This window comes from Leguminivora glycinivorella, chromosome 4 (assembly GCF_023078275.1).
Source record: "Leguminivora glycinivorella isolate SPB_JAAS2020 chromosome 4, LegGlyc_1.1, whole genome shotgun sequence".
NCBI classification, from domain to species: domain Eukaryota; kingdom Metazoa; phylum Arthropoda; class Insecta; order Lepidoptera; family Tortricidae; genus Leguminivora; species Leguminivora glycinivorella.
The window spans coordinates 27,805,981-27,831,991 of record NC_062974.1 but is presented as its reverse complement, the minus strand read 5'-3'; the positions used below and the strand labels follow the sequence as shown (position 1 = coordinate 27,831,991).

At 36.1% G+C, this 26,011-nt stretch overlaps 2 protein-coding genes across 7 annotated transcripts in view; one reads left to right on the top strand and one right to left on the bottom strand.

Moving 5' to 3' along the window:
• Positions 1–71: 71 nt before the first annotated feature.
• Positions 72–8,394, top strand: LOC125225179 (queuosine salvage protein). The gene is made up of 6 exons (XM_048128765.1): positions 72–194; positions 465–564; positions 1,171–1,371; positions 1,976–2,435; positions 5,995–6,296; positions 7,498–8,394. The coding sequence occupies exons 2-5, from the start codon at positions 472–474 to the stop codon at positions 6,216–6,218; spliced, it is 978 nt and encodes a 325-aa protein (XP_047984722.1). The 5' UTR covers positions 72–194; positions 465–471; the 3' UTR covers positions 6,219–6,296; positions 7,498–8,394.
• Positions 8,395–9,221: 827 nt separating this feature from the next.
• The window catches only part of LOC125225178, a 187,520-nt gene continuing 170,730 nt past the window's right edge, over positions 9,222–26,011 (bottom strand). For 4 of the 6 annotated variants that reach the window (XM_048128758.1, XM_048128760.1, XM_048128759.1 and 1 more), the window contains 9 exons: positions 16,031–16,168; positions 15,513–15,624; positions 14,501–15,157; positions 14,318–14,426; positions 13,994–14,037; positions 13,135–13,471; positions 12,677–12,812; positions 10,961–11,563; positions 9,222–10,591 (listed from right to left, as the gene is read on the bottom strand). In XM_048128758.1, the coding sequence (XP_047984715.1) occupies positions 10,286–10,591; positions 10,961–11,563; positions 12,677–12,812; positions 13,135–13,471; positions 13,994–14,037; positions 14,318–14,426; positions 14,501–15,157; positions 15,513–15,624; positions 16,031–16,168 (2,442 nt within the window). In that variant the 3' untranslated portion in view covers positions 9,222–10,285. Of the gene's footprint in view, positions 10,592–10,960; positions 11,564–12,254; positions 12,813–13,134; positions 13,472–13,993; positions 14,038–14,317; positions 14,427–14,500; positions 15,158–15,512; positions 15,625–16,030; positions 16,169–22,707; positions 22,908–26,011 lie in introns of those variants that run through there. The other 2 variants (XM_048128764.1, XM_048128762.1) reach the window with 2 other exon arrangements.

Sequence of the window (26,011 nt, the reverse complement as noted above, 5' to 3'; positions counted from 1 at the left end):
GTATAGGTCGATAATGACAATAACTTGTGTCATGGTTGTGTCATTCATGACATTGACATTGACATTCGTCAGACACAGTCTTCGGAGCTCGCTCGGACTTGCGAAGTTGGCGCGTTTGCAATAGTTTTTAAATTAAAAACTTGCGGGCTGAAATTAAAACCGTTTCTTTATTGTAAATAATAAAGTAACTCAAGGTAAGTTATGTCTAACAACTATTTCCTGAAATTCTGTTAGTTCAAATTCCAAAACAATATCAGTAGTTCTGATAACATTAACAATCTCTGTCCATTATTCTTTGTGTTTTAGTGTTAATTTCCCTGAGGTACTTTTTTACTCTTCATAAATATCAAAAAAAAATAATACAATCATCATCCTCCTTGCGTTATACCGGCATTTTGCCACGGCTCGTGGCAGCCCGGGATCAGCTTTGACAATTTTTTTTAATCTTGCACAATAATTTACAGGTTAAAAATGCTGTGGCCGGCCGCCGCGGGTGAGTTCATCGCTGAAAACGCTCAGCATGTCAAGATACACGAAGAGGGGCTTGATAAGCTGTGTAAAGAGGTAAGGTTTACTCACTCCACTTGAGATTGCAATACATAAAGTACCTAAACTACTTTGGAGTTGCGATTATAAATATAAGATATGTATGGTGAAATTATGCCCTTTATTCTCCATTTGTGTGGCACTTTCTTTGTTTAAAAATTTTTTGTAATGGTTAGAAGTCATATGAGGCATAATTTTATAAATAACTATGGCACTGCCGAAAATAATATTTTTATTATTATTTGTATTTATTATAGAAAATCTGGGATTCAAACTAATGCATAATGTAATGTGTCAAATATGTGTGAGTGTGTGCGCGTCTGCGTGTGTAAAGTGTATGTAGTGTATGTGCATGTTATCATTAGAGATTTATCGGAATTTATGTAAGAAATGTCATTTGATATTTGCCATTCGCTTTTCGGTGAAAAGCCTAGTTTACCCTTCAGGTTGGAAGGTCAGATGGCAGTCGCTTTCGTAAAAACTAGTGCCTACACCAAATCTTGGGATTAGTTGTAAAAGCGGACCCTAGGCTTGCATGAGCCGTGGCAAATGCCGAGATAACGCAAGAAGGATGGTGATGTCCGTACGAGAGAGATTATTCTCATCAGCTAATAAAATTTCCAGATGCTAAGGGGCCTAGAGATCCCAGACACGGGTGCAAACATAATCCACCCGTCCAAGGACCACCCTCGCGCCGTAGACTGGGTGTTTGTGTGTGATGCGCTTAACTTCTGTTTCTGGTCATACTCCGGGGCTGAGAAGTGGACGGTGGACGGTCATTCAGGGTATTATGCTTTGGAGGCAGCTTTGCATAGAGCTATTAAGGTAATTATCTAGTTTTATAGATATGTTATGTTGTTCTTTTTGCATAAAGCAGATTTTAACTTTTTTTGGAAATTCTACAAATTCTCACGAATTACTGATACCTTACCTTTTGACAAAAGAGCTTGTTATTAAGTAAAACCAGAGAATACATAATATAAATTATAGTACAAGTGAAATAAAAATAAGAGTAGAAATTAATAGTGGCGCCAATTATCACTTGTCTATTGTCACTTTTGTATGAGAAGTGAGAACAGTAAGTGCTGCTATGATAAAAAAAAAATTGTTCCATTTCTATTTTTTTTCACCAGGCTGTATGATGCCTAATGAACCCTTCATTAGGCAACAATAGTAAATAAGCTTAAAAAAACTAAGCATAATTACATATTGGCTCTAAAAAGATAACTAAATAAGGTGCATTAGGGTAATTCCGAAAGTCGCATAAAAATCACCATTATTTCCATCATATCAAGATTCCCCTTTCGGAATTACACGAGAATTTCTATCATTCGGAATTAACCTAATGCACCTTACCTTCTTAATACAATACCTACACCACATCTTCAAACTACTTCATATTTCATAAAATACTATTTTCCATTTACAGGAAGGCCACGACATCACAAACCCAGAATTCTACTCCAAAATAACCTCCGACCAGCTCCATCACATAATGCGGGGCGACAACGTCGTCCAAATCCCACTATTCAACGAACGACTATCCGTCCTCCACGAAGTAGGCTCCATCCTACTTGCGCAATACAACGGAACCTTCGAAACTTGCGTCAAAAACGCTAAAAAATCTGCTGTGAAGTTACTTGAAATTATAGTTGAGAATTTTCCCTGTTTCAAAGATGAGACGACATATAAAGGGCAAAAAGTTGGTATATACAAAAGGGCACAGATCTTAGTGGCAGATATATGGAATTTCTTTGATAAGGAAGGGTGGGGGGAGTTTGAAGATGTAGATAAGATGACGATGTTTGCGGATTATAGGGTGCCGCAGGTGCTGGTGTATTTTGGGGCGTTGAGTTATAGTGACGAGTTGATGGAGAAATTGAAGAGAGGTGAGGTTTTCAAGCAATATTAATAGGCAAACTATTTTTAATTTTTCGACCACTCGTTAATGCTTTGAGGGGGGTTATATAGATTTTAAGAAATCTTATTTTGTTAATTTTGGAATATATTTGAATGTTTTAATGAATGTGAAACGCCTACGTAATAAAGAAAATATTAGTAAAAAAGTTTTGCTATTTAACTTACTGTAGGCGCAAATAAAAAAAAAAACTGAATTACAACAATATTCAAATAATTCATTTCAAGAAAAAAGCGTATTTTAAGGTGGCTCGCTTTCCATACAAAAAACATCTACCATTTATTTAGTCACCGCACACTACAACTAAATAAAAATATGCGCATACATCTACTATACATTATCCGTCGTCGCGGTAGTGAATGAAATACATTGTTTCATACAGAAATCATGGACAAATCCTTGTGAATTTTTTATTAATTTTACGTAAATGTGCGTGCCAAATTTTGTGTACAGACACAGAGCCGTCATATTTCGCGCATTTTTAGTTGACATTGTCATCAGTGACATTTGGCTCTTGACAAGTAATTATTTAAAGATATTGGTTTAGTTAACTCAAGCAGACTCAGAAATAATGACGCATTTTGTCAACAAAGATACATATCGTGTATTTCGACACTGCTAATGTAAATCGAAATGGCGTCTCGGTCAAACGACTGACTATGATGCAGAAGATCGTGGGTTCGAATCCGAAGTTTTTTTTAATAATTTGAACTTTTATGGATTTATTAAGTATTTTTTATTTTTTTAATGGAATATTTGACTATTACTATATTGCTTTCCTATTTTTTATTTTCATACAAAAATACAATACAATCCTTTATTATGCCTTTGTTGATAAAATAAAATATTACACGTCTGGTATAATACATTATACATAGGTCATAGTGTGGGCATAGTATTAGTAAAGTATTGCATTTACTGAGCTAATGTTATTGTTGTGTGAATGTTTTTCTTCAACAACTAAATGGTTATATACAAGAATATGGGTAGCTTTTGCACATTGTAATTTTTCCTCAGTCACCCGTTGACCACGAACGCTGTAAAGTGTTTGAAACATCGGGATGAATTTTAAACTCATTATACGCGATTTAATCCGTTTTCATAGTTTTTATTTCATGAGTAACTATCGCGGTAACTGAAGACAATATTAACTAAACGGTTACAAATAATAATTATCATCAATATAATCTGGTCCAGGCAGGCAATTATGGTCGCGCGATAAATGATAAAACATCTGGCCGTCCCTATAATCGCACTTACTAATAGTGCGACAGGGACGGCCTGATATTTTATCGTCTATCGCGCGACCATGCTACCCGTGCTGTACTAGCTTTAGCCCGCGGCTTCGCTTGCGTTAGAAAGAGACAAAAGTAGCATATGTCACTCTCCATCCCTTCAACTATCTCCACTTAAAAAACATGTCAATCCGTCGCTCCGTTTGGCCGTGAAAGACGAACAAACAAACAAACACACATTATCTTTGGTGAAACAACGAATTCTTCCACTTCAGATTATAGAGTAACCAGCTTTTCCCATTTATAATAAACTAGATTTTGACCGCGGCTTCGCTCACGTAAGAAAGAGACAAAAAGTAGCCTATGTCACTCTCCATCCCTTCAACTAAATCCCCTTAAATAATCACGTCAATTCGTCGCTCCGGTTTTGCCGTGAAAGACGGACAAACAAACAGACACACACTCTTTCCCATTTGTAATATTAGTATGGATTTGACATTATTATTTATATTTAATTAATTATATATGTATAGCCCAATTTCGTCGGGAACAGCGTGTTATGTAATGGCGTCGTTGGTGTACAGTCGTCTGTCACGCCGTGAAGGTGCGTTCGATTCCCAGGATTCTATTAACTTTTTGTATTTTTTTGGATATTAATTTCGTATTTTTTATTGACCGAGCAAGAATGGAGAGCCGAAGGTATCAATTTTATCTTAGAGAACCTATTGATATTTTTATTGTCATTTTGATTTTCTATTTATTAAGTTGAGATATAAAACACAACTTTTAATACCCTCGCTAAATATAATATTTTATCGAAATTACTCCTTAGATAAAAAAAGTCCACTTGAGTTTTTAAAGCATTACGTTACTCAGTTAACTATTGCATTTTCATTTACTAATTTAAGATTTCAAAAGCGATTTGAATACCCTTGCTCCATCGAAAATAAACAATTAGAAAAAAAAATCATTCGAATCGTAGTTTAGAAACTAAAATTTATCTATACTTTTTTGGAATTTTTAAAAATATCAGTTTAGGATAATTATGTTAGAAATTCTGAGTTCGACGAACCCAAAAATTATTACCATGTAAGAGAATAGGTTTTTAATCTTTTTTGTGGAAAACGCTCGGTAACTACTGTACGAGTACATATACATTTATGTATAATAATAAAACAAAAAATAGTGTCTCATAGTGTTGTGTTCCTGCCGGTGAGTAAGGCTGCCAGAGCTCAACGAGGGTGTTGGGTGCTGACGACGGGAGGACTTACGGAACTAATTTGTTCCGTCTATTGTCCTTTGAGTCGTCGGCAACCCAAACCCTCCTTTGAACTTGTACACTCCTTTTTGCTGTGTACACTCTTTTTTGCTGTGCACACGCAGCAAAGGGGAGTGTACAAGTTTCTAATGGGGCGGCAACGCGCATGCGACACTCTTTGAGTTGCAGGCGTCCATAGGTTACGGTGACCGCTTTCCATTAGGCGGACCGTATGCTTATTTGCCACCGACGTAGTATTAAAAAAAAAAAAAAGAGAAAAAGTCCTGGATTCGAACCCAGTACTTCCATGCAAATCATGCGATGGCACGTATTTACCGCAAGGCTATTTAAACAAGCTGTCGCCGCGTGAAATTATCGACTAGAAGGAATACAAAAACACTGTTTGTATGTGTGAGTGGTACTTAGAAATAGTGTAAAATAGTAAATTTATCTACATTAAGGGGATTAACGTTACAATGAGAAGTTGAATGTTTGTTGTAATACGTCAATTTTAATATTAAATATTCGCGAAGCATAATTGAAAGTATATAAATGCCTGTACGACTCCACAAAAAAAATAAGACTGGTAATTTGAAGATTAACGCCATCTAACGCAGCCTGAGCTTCGGGTAACCTAAGCGAGCCACCTTAAGCGTTATTTCACTAATTAGATGTCAGCAACGTACCACCGCTCTTAAGTTGCGGATGGTGCTCGCTTACCATCATACGATCCAGTTTTTGCTTGCTTCCTATACTTACCAGAAAAAAAAATCGTAAGCTTCTTTTTCTCATGAGTATGCTGGGTATTACTAACTAAAAGGCTAACCATTTTAGAATCTTTAGGTACCATTGCCGATGCCGACGCTGTTAGCTGTAGGTACATTTGTAATCCTTATTACAAAGGCATAAAGTCTACCGATGGTTAGCTAAGAGTAAAGTGCTTATTGTAAGCCTATTTGAATAAAGAATATTTTGATTTGATTGATTGATTGCTGTTAGTACACTCCTTTTCATACATAAAATTCGACACTTTCCAGACGAGCTCCTCCCAAGCGGCTCCGACCAAGAAGTAGAAATCCGCGGCTGCTCCATCCATGCCGTGGAACTGCTGAAGAAGAAGCTATCTTCTAGCACGACGCTAGAAGATGGTAAGAAGCTCAACTCTAGCTATATTGACTATTATCTGTGGTGCTACCGTCGTAAGTATGCTGAGGAAATGGAGAAAGTGCCTTTTCATAAGACTTTGGGGATATACTATTGAGGTACCACTATGTGTCCCTAGTGTATTGTAGATTGGCCCCTTGTATCTCTACGCACTGAGATCAATATACTGTAATATTTGGTGTACCCTTGTTTCGCCGACAAACTTTTCATCGAATATCATTTCATCGACAACAAATCATCGAAAGTTTAGTTCGAATAAAATTGTTTCGAGTAATTTTGTTTCAACTACTATTTATTTGAAAGTTTCTTAGTTATTATAAATACTATTCAACTAATATTTCTTCATCGCTGATTCATTTCAAAGTACTTCAAATAGCAGAACTACAAAACATCGCAATTCATTTATTCGACGTATTATAACAAAACTTTTTCATTTGTCGTACTGTACACATTTATAGATGTTTCTATTCTAGGAAGCTTCAAATTGTCGATTTTATCGTAACACATCACATACGTCCATAATTAAACTATGAGCATTGGCTTAAATCCTATATTAGAGTGGGTTAGGTTAGAACTGCGATGCTACAAAACGATCAACGGCGGTTTAGGTTGGGTTAGAACTGTGACCACACACAAAAACGACCAGTTTACAGAGTAGGTTTAGGTTAGGTTAGAACTGTAATCACACAGAAACAAACGGCTTACCGAGTAGGTTTAGGTTAGGTTAGATCTGCGACCTACACAACAACGAATGGCTTTTTAATTAGGTTTAGGTTAGGTTATGACTGTGACCACACACAAAAACAAATAGTTTACAGAGTAGGTTTAGGTTAGGTTCGATCTGTGATTTACACAGAAGCAAACGTATTGCAGAGTAGGTTTAGGTTAGAACTGCGACCCTACACATCAAAGAACGGTCTATTCTATACATATAGTAGGTTTAGGTTAGGTTAGAACTGTGACCAAATACAAAAACAAACAGTTTACGGAGTAGGTTTAGGTTTCGTTAGTACTGTATGTGATCACACAGAAACAAACGGCTTACAGAGTAGGTTTAGGTTAGGTTAGAACTGCGACCAAACAAACAGTTTACAATATGTAGAATTTTAGAAAAAATCATAATTGAAATGATATTATGCGTAATGAATTGTATTTAATGTAAAACAAAATGAAATGAAAAAACACGAAACGAAATACCACGACATAAAGTATACTCGGAATAACTAATCTACGAAATAAAAGTCTACGGTTTGATTTTACTTGTATCGATTGTTCTACGATATGAACTGTCGATGAAATGAAATTATTTGAAACGTTGTCTTTGAAATAATATTCGAACAAGTGTCTGTCGGCGATTCAAGGGTAAACCGTAATATTTACCCGCTGAATCAAGCGATAGATTTATAAAAATAAAACATACCTAGGTAGGTATGTTTCGTTGGCCATTACGGTAATTTTGTATATTTACTTATGTAACTTGACTTATTTGATGTTATCTGACATCATTATATTATTTTCTAGACTTCAATGTCGATAGAACTCATATCAGGTTATGGGCCCAGACCGCTTTCACGTTTTACTATTCTGAAAATGCTGGTATAAATTATATTTCCTGATTTATGTAAATTGCTTGAGTATTTACCTCATAGTTATTTGTTGTATACAGATATACAGTATACCTACAGTTAAACACTTTTTTAAAACTTTATTACCTACTTGTATGAAATATTGCATTATTAAACAATTATTGTTGTTGGGGTCCATAGGGTCTATTTTATTCCATTTTACTACAGATGTATTATTATACATTTACTTATGACAATAATTTAAGTTATATAATAATTTGGTATGTAATATGTAAATATACTCGTATGTAAATTAAAAAACGATTTGTATAATATTCTTTATTACAATATACACCCTTACACATATATATTTATTCAAACGCTTAGCGTTTACAATAATTATTGATTTTATCACATTTTAATAATATAGATTACTTTACAGTTGCCTATTTTCATTAAATATGGCCGAATTAAAGAAGGGAAATGTAAAATAGCATTATTGCACCTTTTTATACCTTTAAGAAGCTCAATTTATCTTTAGACCGCCTTATAAATCTTAAATTCAATATTATAAGAAACAATCTTACTTATGATTGTCATTTCTCTGCATTTGTTTGTTTGTGGTTTGTGGCGTAAGCGAGAGCCTGGCAACCTGTCACTGCAATGTCACAATTTCGTTTTATTTCAACCCTAGAGTAGTACTACTGAGTAGTAGTAATAGTAGTACTGAAAATTGAGTAGTTTCATGTGCTCTGCCTACCCCTTTATGGGATACAGGCTGCCAAAAAATATTAAAGCTATTTAAAATTTCGTCGACTCTGCGAATGCCTCGGTAGCTTAGTTGGTACACCGAGTGCACGGCAATAAGTCACGGGTTCAAAGTTGTCTTTATTGTTTTTTTTATGGTCTAAAGAAAAAAGTGCTTATTTTACTAGATAAAAACTTAGTGCTATAGTTTTACTAGATTTAAGTAGTTCATAAGTATGGACACAACCCCTAGAGATGTACGGTTAGCGTAAAAATAATTAGGCATTTGATAAAGCACGTTATTTGTTATCTGTACACAAAAATTAAGAAAAATATACCTGCAGACGATAACGGAGCGTAATGGTGCTCAAAAACATCTGAACGGACTTAAACATCTTAACCTCTTGGGGCCCAGTGTCCTAATTTTAGTACAAAATATCTCCAATTAAATTGAAGTCATAAATAAACTTTTTTCAGGGTATTTCTGATAATTTTGCCGCTTTGATATAATTTGCTGACGACTACGAATTGTGCCTAAATATTTTCACACGAACTGTACCTAAATTATATATTTACAACTTTGGCATTAACTAAACTAATGGGAAAACATATTTTTTTACAAAAATGGCACTACATTAATATTTACACACCTAAAGTATCTACACTTAAGTCAAGATAAACGGGTCTTTAACATTTCTATACAAAATGACTCGTTTTTATTGGTCTTGAGTTTATTTACATACCTATGGTCGAATTTTAAAAGCAACCTTACGCCGTTATGCTTATATAGACGAAAAATTTATCTTTTTTTATACAGCACCATATTTTAAATATTATGATTATACTAATATTTTATTCGTGTGATATGCACTCATAGATATAAAATACGTCATTTTGATATCATCCTCAAATAAAGTGTTTTAAATGAATAATATGATCAGATATCTAAAAAAAATACTAATATAAATCCTTTCTTAAATTAGAAATGAAGGAAATGATATCATTTAAATTTAAAACACTCAGAAAATCATTTAAAAAATCACTCAAGTTTTGCCCCAATGTTCTATTCTAAAATAAATAAAATGGCAGAATAACTACAGATTTGTTTATAAATAAACAAGTGTAGCATAACTGCCGGAATGTACGCAAATGTACAGAAAATCATGCCTTTTCTACACTAGTTATTTAATATTGTTTATATAAACATACTAAATAAACACTACATGGGATCACTTAGAAGACAACTCAATCAAAACTATATTTGGTTATATTTCTAAAAGACTTTCATCACATTTTTTTTAGAATTCTCCGATAGTGTAAGTTTTTTTGGTTTTGGGTTCTTAAAATCGCAATGAATTTATAAACACAAAATAACTAATGCAGCTGTAGATGGCGCTGCAATCGCTAAAGAAAATACAGAAATGAAGGATTTGCTAAATTTATAAAAATATAAATTATAGATTTTAGACTTACACAGCTGAATGGTTCCTATTGTACCTATACCATTTAGTCTGTCAAGAAATTCTAGCTGTAAAAATTATATAGCAAGACAACTGATAAGAATCGTGGTTTTCCAGATGATAATAAACAGATCTTAAAATGTACTGCGATATTCGCAGTTTGCCTAAAGTGAGCAATCATAAATAGATAACAGATTGTATAAAAAACTGTGCTCCAAGTTTGACAGCTTTGCAAGTTTGAGTGTCCATGAATGGTCAAAATTTACCAACCAAAAGTTAGTGCATAATCTACAAACCATACAACGCTGTCACATTCGTGGCACTACTTTTTTAACATCTCTTAGAGTAATTTTCAATCACAAAAAAGCTCACATAAATACTGCTTTCAACCATTATTTGCTGCTAAACTTAGATTTCAAACTCTCAAAGAACGCTAGCTTAGTCTTAATGGTCCCTGGTTCAGGCATCGGGCTTGGAGGTCGACTAGACTCCTTAGTCACGTCTTCAGTGCCCTCTGGGATCTCATTCGACCCCCCAGGCACCTTCAACGGGGTCGCCATGGAGAGTTTCAGTTCCTCCCTGAATTCTTTGGAGATGCTTCGGGCCGTTAGACTGTGCATGTAGACTAGTTTGTGCTGTTTTTCGGAGAGGAGGTTATCTTTGCTTTTTTGACGTTTCAGCGGTGCTGGTTGCGGGGGCTGTTGAAAGAAAATGTGAAGTTAGAAAATAATTACAGAAAGTAAATATAAAAAGAGTGATCCTAACAAAATAGTAATGCCTTAATCAATCATCATTAGTGAGTAACCAAGATATGAAAGTAGGTGAGTCAATACCGGAGTGTTTACGATTTCCCAATCGTAATTTTCTTGGTATGTTTAGTTATTAATGACGAAGTGTTTCGACTTACAGTCCGTCGTCTTATATGATCATAAAAACTAACAATAATCTAATACCCGTTACTTGATCTCGAAATTTTCTTCACGTAACACCTGCATAATATGTTACATTGTAAATATGAATCATAGGACACCCCTCAAAAGATAAGCCTTAGCCTAAGAAATACTAACCTTAATAGGTTCGTTCAAGTTATCCATGCTCACAAACTTCTTGGCTAATTCCTTCACTTTAGGCAACTGCGACAATATATCTTCTATTTCACTAATATTCTCCGATTTTTCCTCGTCTATTTCATCTTCAACGATCACAACGTCGCTTTCACTGAGACTGACGGCTTCGTCTTTCTTATCTTGTGTTTCAGTGTTGTCACTTCCATCACTTTCATATCTTGGCTCTGATAACTTATCGTCCGGTTTACATTTCACTATCTCGCCGGTTTGCACGTTGTATATTTTGATAGAGTCCTCCAAACTGCTTGAACTTAAATAAGAGTGGTCTGCGCTGAGATTGCCCGGAGATTTCTGTGGTTCTTCAACTATGTTCACTATTGACACGTTCAAAGGTGCTTGGTATGTTTGCACCAAATCTTCGAATTTCTTTTCGTCTTCATCTACCAAAACTGGTTTAGCGGAGAATAGTGTCTGTTCGTTTGCGTCTTCATATTCTATCATTATATCTTTAGTAGCTATCGGTTTTATAGTTACTTCGTTGCCAGCGAGCGTTTTGTATCGCTGGTTGGATGCAATCGAATTGAATTGCTTTATAAGTAATCCCTGAAATTTAAATACCGGTACAATTATGATATCAGATAAAAATCAAGACTTAAGATAATTCACAATTTCTAAAATTATACCCCAATTAGTGAAAATCAAATCGTGACAAACACGTGCATTTAAGCGGGACAGATCGTGCAACGTGGGTAAAACACTAGGAATTGAGTAGGTACCTACTGTCTAGTCACTAAAACTTTGCTAGGACTGGGTTTTGTTAGGTATGGTTGTCAATAAAGCGGAGATGAAGGAGTTTTTCAGATTGATTAGTTTGGTTATTTATAAGATTGCGGAAGTTTTAGTCAGTTTGGTTAGTAGCGGCGAGCTCCAATGCTGTTAGTCATAATCTGCCAAAATCATACAACACTCACCACTAACGGCTTGGAGTATTACTGTTGTAAAAGTACTGAAAAATTATTAAGAAGGACACAACTATAGTGCAGAACTAGATTCACGTTAAGTGCAGTGCTATTAGTCAGCTTTACAGGGCATGCCACACGGCAGGCAGAATGTCAAAACGAAGATATTTTAGAATTTAGATATGATCCTTTCACCGTTTGATTTAAAGGTGATTTTAATCTTAATGATTTAGTTTGATCTATGCGCGTAGCGGACATAGTAGAGATTCATGGTATTGTTACAGATGGTGCTTCGGAGGTTTGTGTATTAGGGCGTTATGAGGGCGTTTATTCACCATAGATCGTTTTGGAAGCCTTTGCTTAACCTCAGGCTGCCACCGAACGTATAGTTAAGTCCGGAGCGTCGCTTTGAGCGAACACAAAGATCTTCACTCCGCAAAGTGTTGCTGCGCCTAACATTCGTATACGTCTCAAACAAGTCTTCAGTGATCTCTGGCTTAGCGGGTATTTTAAGTCTAACTATATCCTCGTTTTCGTAACCGTCACCGTTGCACACTCTACTGGGTTCCCTTACGTGGTCTCGACCGTTACGTTCGTCGGCATGATTTTCGTCAGCGTTATCGTTCTGTCTGTCTGTTTCGAAAATGGGGTTAATGGCGAAGTTGGGGCTGGCATTTCTGGGGCTGAGGACGGCTCGGACGATGTTCTGATGGAGCGCACACGCCTCCAGGTCGCTCAGGGAGGAGCTGGCACTTACAGGCGAGGTCAGCTCATTCACATTGTCGAGGCTGGTGGATTTATTAATGGGGGACAATGAGCTGGTCTCACTGAGGCCCTTCTTGCGGCTGCCCGTGCTCGATTTCGCCTCTCTCACGTAATAATCTCGGCCGTAGCTGAAGCAAACAAAGTTGATGCGCGTTAGAGGCGGTTCTAAGGTTTCAGAAGCGACAGGTGGTTTGCAAATTACTAATGCGTATTAAAATGAATTACACGCTTGAGTAGGTTTCTTTTCTTTGTTATCAGAAGTAATCTCACATGTTTTTTTTGTAGAGATTGAATATTTCAAAAATCTACTATTTTTTTCAATTGGTGTATCAACAATGCAAAATAGGCTTGTACTGTACTAAAGTAACAATTTCACATCATTATTAGATCAACTAAACTTTTTATGAAATGTAGCTAAATATTTAGTACTCAATTAGGGTTCATTCTTACCGTTTGTATTGTTGTATTTCCTCTGCCAACACATCTTTTAGAATCCTCGGCGATGGACTCTTCGATCTACTTCCATTCATATGAACATCATCAGAACTGACACTCAATGATGGCTTCAATTCCTGTACAGGCACTTCTTTGTTTTCCTTCTCATCTTTAACATCTCCATCTACCTCATCCACGCTGTCTTCGATTTTCGATTTGGATGTGAGAGTGTCGAAGAGAGATGAAGTGCTTTTGGATGAGAGTCGTTTTTGGATGGCCTCTGGTGAGTACGGGTTGTTCGGCATTTCCACGTAGTTTAGCCATTTCTTGCGCTCTCTGTAGGCTATAGATCCTGCAATGAGTTTAAATAGTAAACAAATACCCCAATAACAAATGAGGAAAGATCGCCTGTGTTTATATCTCATTGTATTTCTGATATTTACTTATTGTTTTATTCAATGAAGCGATTGTCTGCAATTGCTTTTACATACAATCCAAACAATATTAGAGGTAGACTTACATTGACCGGAATATAAACCGTGATTACCTTTTTAATTTTTGTCTACGCAACTTTGACATCCAACCACCTTCTTCAGTTTTCCGTGATCATGATGCATATTGCATGCAACTGCGTCGAAATATCGGGAGTTTGACAAAAATCAAAAAGGTAATCACGGTCTATAGACCTGCCTGGTAAATATAAGTTTAATGAAAATAACCGTGAATCATTCAAAACTCTTAATAGATATATTATAAAAATAATTTTAATGAGAGCGATATTTTTAGTTTCGTCAATATTTACCAACGGATATGGAAAAAAACATAGTATCATTACTCATAAACCAAAGAAGCAACTTATAAAATCACGATTTACCTGGTATGAGGTCATCTTCATGATCAGTATCACGCGTTGGGATCCTACAAAAAAGTAATTCGTTCAATAATATGTAATAATCTAATCATAAACAGGATTCTAAAAATATCTCCATACCGTCTTATTGTATGAACGCCGAACTGAGCTAAAAATATGTAAGTTTTCCATTGGCTTTATTTATAATATATATCCCTGTTGCTTTACCAAAGAGATAGGTAAGTATATTCAGATATTTATACAGTCACTACTCACTATATATTATCGTAAACACCAACTTCACCACGGTGAAAACAATTAAAATACAAGTAGGAATATTTCTCTTACTGTGGTTCGTCGTCGAAATGCTTTCTTCGAAGACTGTCGGCATATCTTTGCACAGGGAGGGTCACTGTCTCCTCATCTTCTCTCTCTCGTTCGTGACGGCTCAATGTATCTGCAAAATTACGTAAAACATAAATATTATGAATATCGTTGACATTACGTTGTTGTTGCCAAATTTAGACTTACTTTTATTATTAGTCTTGTTTCCATTTGTAAAAACATCGTCATTTTCTTTTGTCTTCAGATCTTCAATATACGCGTCGACGTTACCGTTCAAAATTGTCCTGTGTATTTCTTCTTTTAAAGCGAATTCTGCTTTTGTCAATGGACCACTATCTACACCAACTATTAGTACCGACCCATCATTTAATTTACCATTGACGTTACCGTTTATATTTTCTCCATTTAATTTGTAACCCTTGACTTCGTTGTTGACAACATCCACTAATTTGTTTTTCATGTATTCCTCTTCATCGAGCTTCTCAAAATCATCTGAACCGTCAATAATAGTTAAACTATCAGGTTCAAAGTCAAGTTCATCAATGCTAGGTGCTCCTCCTATGACATGTTTGGATTCTAGTACCCTTTTTACGTCACTTTTGTAGTCTATTTCTTCTGGTTCGTTATCAGATGCGTTGTCTGATAGATCGGTAGTGTCATCGGCATCCCTGTCGCCTATCATGGCTTTGTATTCCGCGTTCGAATTTGGAACAAGCATAGGAACGGGAACGGACTGTAGTGTTTTGATCTTCTTTTTCTGGAATAACCAGTTCTCCTCCCACGTGCCATCGATGGATTGTATCTCGCTGCCAGATACTTCGTCGAAATCGCGGTCGCCATTTTCTGCAAAAGTAAAAACAAAAACTTAAACTTATAAACGTGTTCATTAAAAGAGTTGTATTACCTCTGTGTACGTCTTTGTAGTGAAGGTTAGATTTTGTTTATTGAGTTTGTTGCGCCTAATATCACTTAGATTTGAGTTGAAGGTTATTAGTTTTTTGGCTTTACTTGGGTCATTGAAATCGACATCATATTATGTTACCGACCTTGATATTTAATCGTTATTATATTTAAGATTAAATTAAAAAATGAATGGATGTTTATTTGTTTGCAACCACTGAAAAAAAAAATTCAAATATGACAAACAGTTTGGACTGTGGTTGATATATGTAGATTACCTACTCGTAAAATAATTTACCTGTGTGATGTATTTCTTCGCTAAAATCTGGGAAGGGCACTCGTCTCGGAAGCTCTACTGTTTCTTCTGTGGCACCTTCCTCCCAATCGGAGACATCATCTTCTTCGCGCAGCTGAAATGTTTCAAAAACATTTATCAGTTTTGAAACTATATATTGTTTCTCACTATCATATAAAATTCTTATTGATATTGTTTCTCTAGCTGGGTTTGCTCTTTTATTTTTTTAATAATGGCTTTTTGACTGAGGTTTTATTGATATAGCGTGTAGGAATCCCAAATTGTGTATTAATGACAAATAATTGGTTAGTCCATAAATCTGTCATGGGGATTTGGTCCACTGTTGGATCTAGTAGTTTATCAAGGTACTCACCGGAGGGCTAACTTTGAGGGATCGTGGAGACAACCGATCTGAAGATGGGCTGGCACTGGCTGAGTGGATCTTGCTACTTCAACCTGTGCCCTCTTTGCACGTGCTATTTGGTCCAGTGTTAGATCTAGTAGTTTATCAAGGCACTTACCGGAGGGCTAACTTCTCTAGTGTGTCTGGAGTTGAGGGATCGTGGAGACGAGCGGTCTGATGGTGATGGGCTGGCACTGGCTGAGTGGATCCCGCTGCTTCGGCCTCCGGATCCCTCCGTCTGGTAGCGCTCGATCACCTGAGGGCAAGACGGTTGAAATAAGATTTCTGTTGATATAATTTGCGAAAAAGGTAAGTTAGTAAGTAAATAAGTTTATTGTACAACAGATTTATATACAATTTGCAGACAGGTACAATAAACAACAACACCCTTAACTAACCATCGGTAATAGACTTTATGCCTTTGTAATAAGGATTAGAAGTGTACAGCTAACAGTGTTGCTGATGATACCTTAGAAACATTTTTTTTCACCATATTAAGCAGGTCGCGGGTTCGAAGCCGGTTCGTACCAATGAGTTTTTCTGAACTTATGTGCATTTCGCCTTTTCATTTTCGTCATTTGATATTTGCCAGTCGCTTTTCGGTGAAGGAAAACATCGTGAGGAAACCGGACTAATTCCAATAAGGCCTAGTTACCCTTCGGGTTGGAAGGTCAGATGGCAGTCGCTTTCGTAAAACTAGTGCCTACGCCAAATCTTGGGATTAGTTGTCAAAGCGGACCCCAGGCTCCCATGAGTCGTGGCAAATGCCGGGATAACGCAAGGATGACGATGATGAATTATCCTGAAGTTAAAGCACAAGGGGCAGTAATTGATAATACGAGTAAAATATGACAATAGAACTTTGATACTAAAGGTTATTGAGATCAATTATGTGCAGATAATTAAGATTTATAGATGTCTAATTACAAGTACGTCTAACAGTGATGTGGAGATTGTTGAGGAATGCTGTAGGTATGTATTTAGAAATGCCCTTTGAACATTATACAGTATGTAAACTAACGAAAACCCGTTTTATTTACTGTAACCCGTAAATGTCCAGGTGATACTGAGAAACTTTTACTATGGGATCAACCCCGAAATCACGAAAATATCTTCTGACAGTTTCATAGGTAGGTAGTTTTATTTTATAGTAAGTATTTCCTATGGGAGAGTAAATTTTTATTTCGCGTTTTGGGTGTTGGTCCCATAGTAAAAGCTGCTCTGTGTAACTTAAATATTAACAGGCTTCAGTAAATGGTTTTCGTTGGTTTACATACTGTATACTTACTCTACCTATTTACCCGACTACGACGCAAAAGGAGGGTTATGATTTTGACCGGTATGTTTACTATATCTAATTGGTAAGATGATGCGCTCGTATTGATGGTTAGAAGATTTCGTACAAAAAAAATCTACTTTTTGTTTTGTGGCTTTAATTTATATTTAAACGATACATATAGTTCTACACGATCGTAAAAGTTCATTTAAAGTTGCATGCATTTTTTTATGGGATAGGAGGCAAACGAGCAGACAGGTCGCCTGATGATAAGCGATCACCGCCGCCCATGGACATTGGAGGTGCGTTGCCGGCCTTTAAGATGGGTGTAGGCTCTTAAGTAAGTACATCATTTTAACCATGAGATCACATCAGCAAGCACGATTGTGGCGTAGTTCTTTGCCAGTGCAAGGAAAGTGTTACAAATACATAGATTTTGACGTTAACACTTTTTTCTACTCCCGTGTTGTTATTCGTCATTTACCGTGTCGTGCATAGATCGTTAAAACCCTACATAAAAGATGCCCGCCCCCGGCGCCCCGCGCACCCACGCATACGATATAGCTCTTAAAGCATTGTTAGGTAGCCGTTAAGGGATATAGCGCGGGCCGCGGGGCGCCGGCCGGGGGCGGGCGGCGGCGCGGGGGAGTGCGAGCGACAGGGTGAGTGCAGAAACATTGCAGAGGACAAGTCAAAATACTTATAGGAAAGGAAACAGTGCGAATTTCACGAAAGTTATTCTAGAAAACTATTCAAAAGTAAGTGCATGGTCGTAGAAAAAGTATTGTATGCAACGGTGTTTAACTGAGTCAAAAAATACTCGTGGCGCCTTAACAATTTTCGGCTTCGCCTCAAATTGTTACCCACGCCACTCGTCTTTTTTGACCTCCTTTAAACGCCTGTTGCATAAAATACTATAACTGACGGGCTTTAAAAATCGCTGTTAACATAGAGTGGTCGACCTTCAACTTCCATTGAACGGGCGTTACTTTTTTGGCACACAACACTATTTCTATAGGTATATCATATTTCAACAAAACCAAAATACAAAATTTCAATTTTGAAACAAAAACCCGGATATAGTGATCCGATTTCCATCAAACATGGCTAAGAACACTCCCGACTAATTCAGCTTTCAAACAAAAAAAAAACTAAATCTAAATCGGTTCATCCGTTTAGGAGCTACGATGCCACAGACACACATACGCAGACAGACATACACGTCAAACATAACATCCCGTCGTTTTTGCGTCGGGGGTTAAAAAAGACCAAATTCAGGAATCAGAACCTTGACATCATATCCTTCCGGAAAGCCGACAAGCCCGCTGAAGAAGTTGTACATTGCCACCGGATTATGACGGCTAATTCGCCGGATTACGACACAGAAGCGGCCGCGGTGGACACCGGGTGTGTACTGCATTAAAGCTACGAACATACTACGCGGACATGTGCATGAAGGGGTTGGGGATAGGGTTGACACCTACTAATTTTTAATTTAAAAAATTCAGTGTCGGTCATAAAATATACATTAAAAATACTCTTTATAAGGTCAAAAGGACCCGTGAAGACAGACTTTGTTAAATTTTCTAATATAAATGTCAAAATGATGAATATAGACAAACAATAGGTAGCTGTGAATTTATGTAGTTAATAATGCTATTAGATTTTTTTGAACTTCAAAAACTCACATGAATAATATAGGTAGTATAACAGCGGCGAAAGGGCTGAACCACGCTGAACTATGAAATACAAGTGCCATGAAGGTTTTCTTATTTCTCAATGGTCATTATACAAATATCATGAGTGCACAACGTACGGTTGCTCGCTATGATATTATATTGCTCAACTATTTGAGGAGTAGTAAATGATAGGCCATATTCATAATTAAATAAACATTGCATGGTATTTATATTTGGCAACAATGTCAATAATGAGTAAGTTAACACTTTATGCGTGTTAAAAGGAAGATTAAAGGTTTTTTTTTAAATCATGATTAATGATAGTAATTTAAAAGGGTCATATACATAGGAAAAATAATGTTATCCATGAATGTTGAGGAATGGAGCGGGAGGGGTAAACCCATAAGGGGAGAGGGATAAGGGTAGAAGAAGAAGAAGAAGGGTAGGAAGAGAAAGGAGATATAATGTAGGTACATTGGTTTAATAATAAACTACCTAAGTATAGATTTTAAATAGATTAGATTCACAAAATTAAAATTTTGAAAAAACCCCCGACCGCGACCTAGACGACCTAGTGGACCGATTTTCATGAAACATGGCTAAGAACACTCCCGACTAACTCAGCTTTCAGATAAAAAAAACTAAATCAAAATCGGTTCATCCGTTCGAGAGCTACGATGCCACAGACAGACAGACAAACAGACAGACAGACATACACACAGACAGACACGTCAAACTTATAACACCCCTTCGTTTTTGCGTCGGGGGTTAAAAACAATAAGTATAGAACGAACCTATAAAGTTAAGAACCACAATACGAACGGCGGGGCAAAGCCAAGAAAGCAGTAAATCGTAACAACAATACAGCGTGCGCAGCCGAATGGCATTTCTCCGACGCGAAATGAAAACGAAACGCCGCGAAAGATAGCCTGGCTCTACCGCGCCAGTACGCACGAGCGATAGACATCTAGATATCTATTACGAGCGTTTCGTTTCGTGAGCGTTTGTGCCAATCAACTACGTACCCAGGTCATAAGTAGGTAGCTCATATAAGATATTAATGTAAAACAGTTTCATGTCAATGAATTTAGCAATTTTTTAGGGTTCCGTACCAAAAAGGTACAACAGGAACCCTTATGGTGCGACTGTGTCCGTCTGTCTGTCCGTCTGTCACATTCCTAAATATCTCGAGAACTACTAATGCTATCAACTTGAAATTTGGAATAGTTGTGAACATTGTAAACCTCTACAAATAGAAAGTATAATTTTTTTAAATATATTAATTTTAATTGTAGAAAATGGCCAAAATGAAAGGGGGGCAAACTGTAAATTTTAAGTTACTAGGTCAAGTGGGGTATCGTTGGAAAGAGCTCAAATTGAACGTAAATAAACTATTTTTTATAATGTTTTTGTTGTGGAAAAAAAAAGAATTTTGAAGGAAAATGTAAAAAAAAATACCGTTCCCCCCCCCTTATCTCCGAAGTTTACCAACGAAAAATTATGAAAATTTTAGTAAACATTGGTTTTATGCTATATATTACAGGAAAAATATAATTGTGTTTGTATTTTGAATACTTTTTTTTTATTCACAAAAAACTTTTCAGATTTTTACTTTCAATTTACCCACCCTTGCGGATGTATATCGTACTTAAAATTAATACGATATGTTACGTAAACCATCTTCTGTCCAATAAAGTAAAAACTGTTTAAATCTGTTAACATTATAAAGAATTATCCCTGAAAAACCAGGTCGCGCAAATTAGTTAGCAAATTGACCGGGAGATGGCGCTATACACTATAATACTCATTAGTGCCTATACTTTTGTCTTCTAGTCAAGTCATTAGAGTTATATGAAAATATGAGATTATTTTTACTAGGTAGTTTGAAAGAAAGTTTGTACGGAACCCTCGGTGGGCGAGTCCGACTCGCACTTGGCCGGTTTTTTATCAAGGAAGAGTATAGAAAAACATTACCTAAATGCTTTGACGTCATAACATGCGTCAATAGCTTATGTATTATTTTATAAACTATAGGTACTTGCATGGTGTGATGGCCGTTTTTATAGCTACCTATACCTACAAATACGATATGTGTTTTAAATTTTTCATTAAATCTCTTAAGAGTAAATAGATATCAATATTTAATGAGACACTTCTTCGTCTCTGTCATTTTCCTAGTGTTCTTTTCTCTCACTTTTTTGCACTTACTTATTTTCTTATTGTTTTTGTTTTTAGCAATTCGTATGTCTGTTTATCATTCGTCTATTGTTTGAAAATCACGAATTACCGCGGCATTTTGCCGATATTTTTTGGATCATTTAGTTTTACGTTTCTTCTTATTTTATTTCTTTAACTTCTATAGGTACCTATATGCTACCTAATCGAAGAAAGTTTCTGTGATCAGTATCCGGGTTTTTCAATTACATATCAGTGCTGATGGCTTTATTTGCATCCTATAACTTATCGGCCATGCGAGCAGACATAAGCTTAGTTATAAATATCGCTAAATGATGAGTCACAGTAATTAATCCGGATAGAAACAATCGAATATTATCGAAAATAATTGTGTAATTTTATTATGACGTACCTAGCTACTTAAACATAAACTCATAAAACTGGCGAGAGGTTTGTACTGAACAGTCAATATTTGTATGGAGAGGAAAACCGAGGAAAAGGTGGATGGATTGCGTGAGAGATGATATGAAGCGAAAGCAAGTGAATGATGAAATGACGGATGATAGGGAGGTATGGAAGCGGAAGACATGTTGCGCCGACTCCAAATGAATGGGATAAGGGCAGGCGAATGATTCATGAGTGAATATTTGTATGGAAAATCTGCGCCAAAATCGTGAAAGGATACCTAAGTGGCGTGGCGTTAAAATTTTCGTTGATAAATCCGGAGGGGTTTACGGGATCTGTCTTGTATGAACTTCTACAGATACTGGAGAATTTTAGGGAACCCGTAGGGAATCGAATGGTCTCCATGTCCTTGAATTGATAACTCCGAATCTCATTGCTGAGGTGAGGCCATTTCGGGGCACTTTATTACTATTTTATGTCAGTGTAAAATTGTTTTCCCCTCACTAGCTCGGAAACACTTGATTCGTCCTTTAATACCAGCGGGTAAAAACGCATTTTATCCACTAGTGGGTAAAGTAATTTGACCTTGAATAAAGTCAAATTAATTGCTTTAAACTTTATAAAAGTAGGTGAATCTAGTAATAAAGATGATTTACCACCTGTGGAACTACTAGAAGCAGTGATAAACGCATTTTTTGCGTTGTAGTTTCCTCGCTATAGTGAGGGGAAAAGTTATGTGTTACTCTCGGGTGCAAATGTATTTTACTTCTCGTGTGTTAAAAACTCGCAAGTTCAGGATTCTATTCTCGAACCACTCGCTTCGCTCGTGGTTCAACTATAGAATCCTTTCACTTGCTCGTTTTTCAATTCCACACTCGGAGTCAAAATACAACTTTGCCCCCTTGTGTAACAAATAACTATATTATTATCTGTGTACTTTCGAATAAAAAATATTCTATTCTATTCATTCTGAAAGTTTAATCTTTTTAGACAATGTTTTAGATATATTATGTCCGTCATTTGTCCTGTACTAAAATTAGTTAATAAGAAATCTTTATAAAATTCTCCTCTTGCAACACAAAATATATCAATGCGACCGATAGGGACAATAATGAACATAATGTTACAGTTGTATTAAACTCCATAAATCAATTTAAACTACAACTGGTTTAAAAAAATGTAAAGAAACATCAATAACATACCTACTCCTGTCAAATAAATCATTATTTACTAATAAAAAAACAAAAATAAAACACTTACGGAAAGAATGTACGCTACAACATATAACATAACAAGTGAGCCATACATCAACAACGAAAGAGACAATTCCATTTTGAGATTCTGAATAATCTAATATTCACCGCACAAAACTTCACTACCTATATAAAATAACCTCACTGAAAACGCACGCACTTAAAACACCTATTAAAAAAAAGGCGCGCGGCAAAAGCGTTGCGATTAAATGGCGTCCGCGGCTAATTAAGTTTGCAATTTGATAATTATGCATTAATCCTTACCATTTCATGAACAACCGATTTGTTTGTACCTATCGCGCTGAAAGTCCACCGTTATCTGCATGGCTTTATCGCTGATAGGCACCAGGACTTGTGATAGTTATCGAGAACCATTCGTCTTGTGGATTGAATTGTATACGGATCTTTCTTTATCTATTTAAATTGAAGGCCTTGCCCGGATGTGTTTATACATTTTGTAACAAGTTTCAATATTAACTTTACTTGTTTCTACTTCTATTACTTTGCTTGTATGTCAACGCTAAACATCTATCTTCCTTCCACATATCACAGAATGTAATATGTATAATAGTACAAGTGTACAGAAGGCCCACTGCTTTGATGTTCACGAAATGCCACCTTTTAAATGCCTACAAAATTCTAACAAAGAAGCGAGCCGCACGTGCACAGCGGTGGACGATAGGGTTGCCTATGGATTAAAACGAATGAATACTCAGATAAAATGTTATACTATTATGTTCCAGTCTTGGGTACTTTCTAGGTATCTATATATATATATTTGTTTAAGTCCCAATATCACAAGCCTTATTGAACTTTTCCGTGGGATTAATCAATAGTAGATCTGTCCTATTTTATTCATGATGTCTATTTAACTAAGCATTAAAACATCGCATAAAAACCTTAAAAAAAACTCGCGACGTAAAGTAACAATAGAGAGTGCGAACGTGCATTCCGTGAGAACGTGCGCCACCCCTGATTAGGCCGCGAACTCGCGGCCGCCGGCCTCTACTTGTAACGCGGCGATAGAATCGCGGAGTGAGCCGCCCCTGCTAATATACAGGAGGTATATGTGGCAGATATCTATACTGCTTTTTGATCCACTCTTCAAATTCGTGATTGATGGTCCCAATAATTAAAATAAACATTAATCATATATTATAAATATTGACGCGTAAAATATTGATAATTCATTATCATGCATTGTCCAAGGTTGTTGCGCTGGAAAGGTAATCCAGTTTAATCCAGCAAAAATGCAATACATTTTTAAATCCTTCACCTTTCATTGCAAAATGCAAACCAGTTTATTTTCGTATCAGCAGGTGTAATTTACTTCAGAATATGAAATATCAATATAGAGTCTTTATGATAACAATTTCCGAGTCTGTGCTGCAAGTAGCAAAATTTTACTTTACCATTAAAAAAAATATGTTAATAATCAAGGACCGTATAATACAGGACATACAAAAAAAGTGTACCCCTGAAATGTATGGGTATTTAAGCTTAAAACTAGATGGCGCTGTTTCGCAGCCTGGAAGTGGCCAAAATCATTATTATGATATCACGTCAATACACATTTCGAAAAAAAATGTAGGCCTCATCAGTGTAGTTATGATAATATTTAATAGGTGGCGCTAAAAAAATGAGGTACAATGTAGTATGGACACTGTAAATCCATACTAATATTATAAATGGGAAAGTGTGTGTGTCTGTTTGTTTGTCCGTCACTCACGGCAAAACGGAGCGACGAATTGACGTGATTTTTTAGATGGAGATAGTTGAAGGGATGGAGAGTGACATAGGCTACTTTCTAACTTCTACTTTTGTCTCTTTCTAACGCGAGCGAAGTCGCGGCCAAAAGCTAGTCCTATATAAATTATCCTTGCTAATAATATTGTATTTGTAGGTACCTAGTATTATTTGTAGGTTATAATAACTCTGCATAATACTACAAACTCTTTATAATGGAAATTACATACAAACTTCGACTACCTAACTATTAATGGCGAATTCATCTATAAATCGATCGAAAGTCGCAATGAATCGCATCGCATTCGATTATCAGTGACGATTGAATAAGCCTTTAATTGCGATAGAACCTCATAGAAATTACCGAACGGATACATTCCGGTTTCTAGTGTTTCTACTAACGAACAGATTGATATCCGACGGATGCCTGTTTGCCTATAATATTGCCTATAATTTTATAGCACCATCTCTAGTTACCAATGACAATTTAAATTAATAAAAAACACTATTATATATCACAGTTCTTAAATAAAAATAAATAACAACTCCATTCAATAGTTATTTGTTTTACAAGGGGGCAAAGTAGTTGTTTAACCGCACGTGCCAATATTGATACCTGAGCAAGCGAAAGATTCCAATTTTGAACCGCGAGCGTAGCGAGTAAAACACAAAATTTTTCACCACACCAACACGAACAAAATACTAACTATAAAACATCTAATTAAATCAAATATATCAATTTATTCAATATTTATGATTCAAAATCATAGGTAAATAACTACCAGCCAGCTTAAGACATCAAGTTATAATTTGTATCAAATTACTTTGCACTCTTGTGGATAAAATGCAATTTTGCTATCTGTTTTAGAATAGCAAACTAATCCTTTAACAGTTGGTGCGGTGAAAAATATTATAATTATTGATCTTACAGGCTAATATGAAAACGCTCCTCTGAAATTGGAACACATTTCCTTCCAGCTCATTTTTTTTCAATTTATTTTTAAAGGACCTTTATAAAAATTACATATCGGCCCTGTATTCCAGCTCATTAAAATTGATTATAAATCATATCTCTCGAACCGGATCGCTACTTATGTAACATATTTAATCTATGAGGTTGTTTTTGTACATTTTATAATATCTGATAAAATCTATTAATTGGTGATTATTTTGATTATGTCATTAATCGCGTCCGCAACTCCGCAGCCAGAAAAACGTCCCACTTTTTCGTCCGAAACGACGAAAGTAGGACGATATTTTTTTCATACTATAATTTTAGATAAGGCGAACTTATCCCTAAGAGGGATCTCTACCAGTCAACCTATACGGTGATCCAAAGGTTCGATGTTTATTACACGGGGACGAAAAATAGACCTACTAGGTATCTATTCTCTAGAAAAAGGCGCATTATTTAGTTTTTTTAATGATTCTTGAGCGAAGTTCGGTCTCCCTAAGTGCGTTTTCACATTATCCGATCCGATATCGGATGTAGGGCCGATATCCCATACATTTAAGCCGCCATCGGATAATGTGAAAACGCACTAATACCTATTACCTTATTGTTT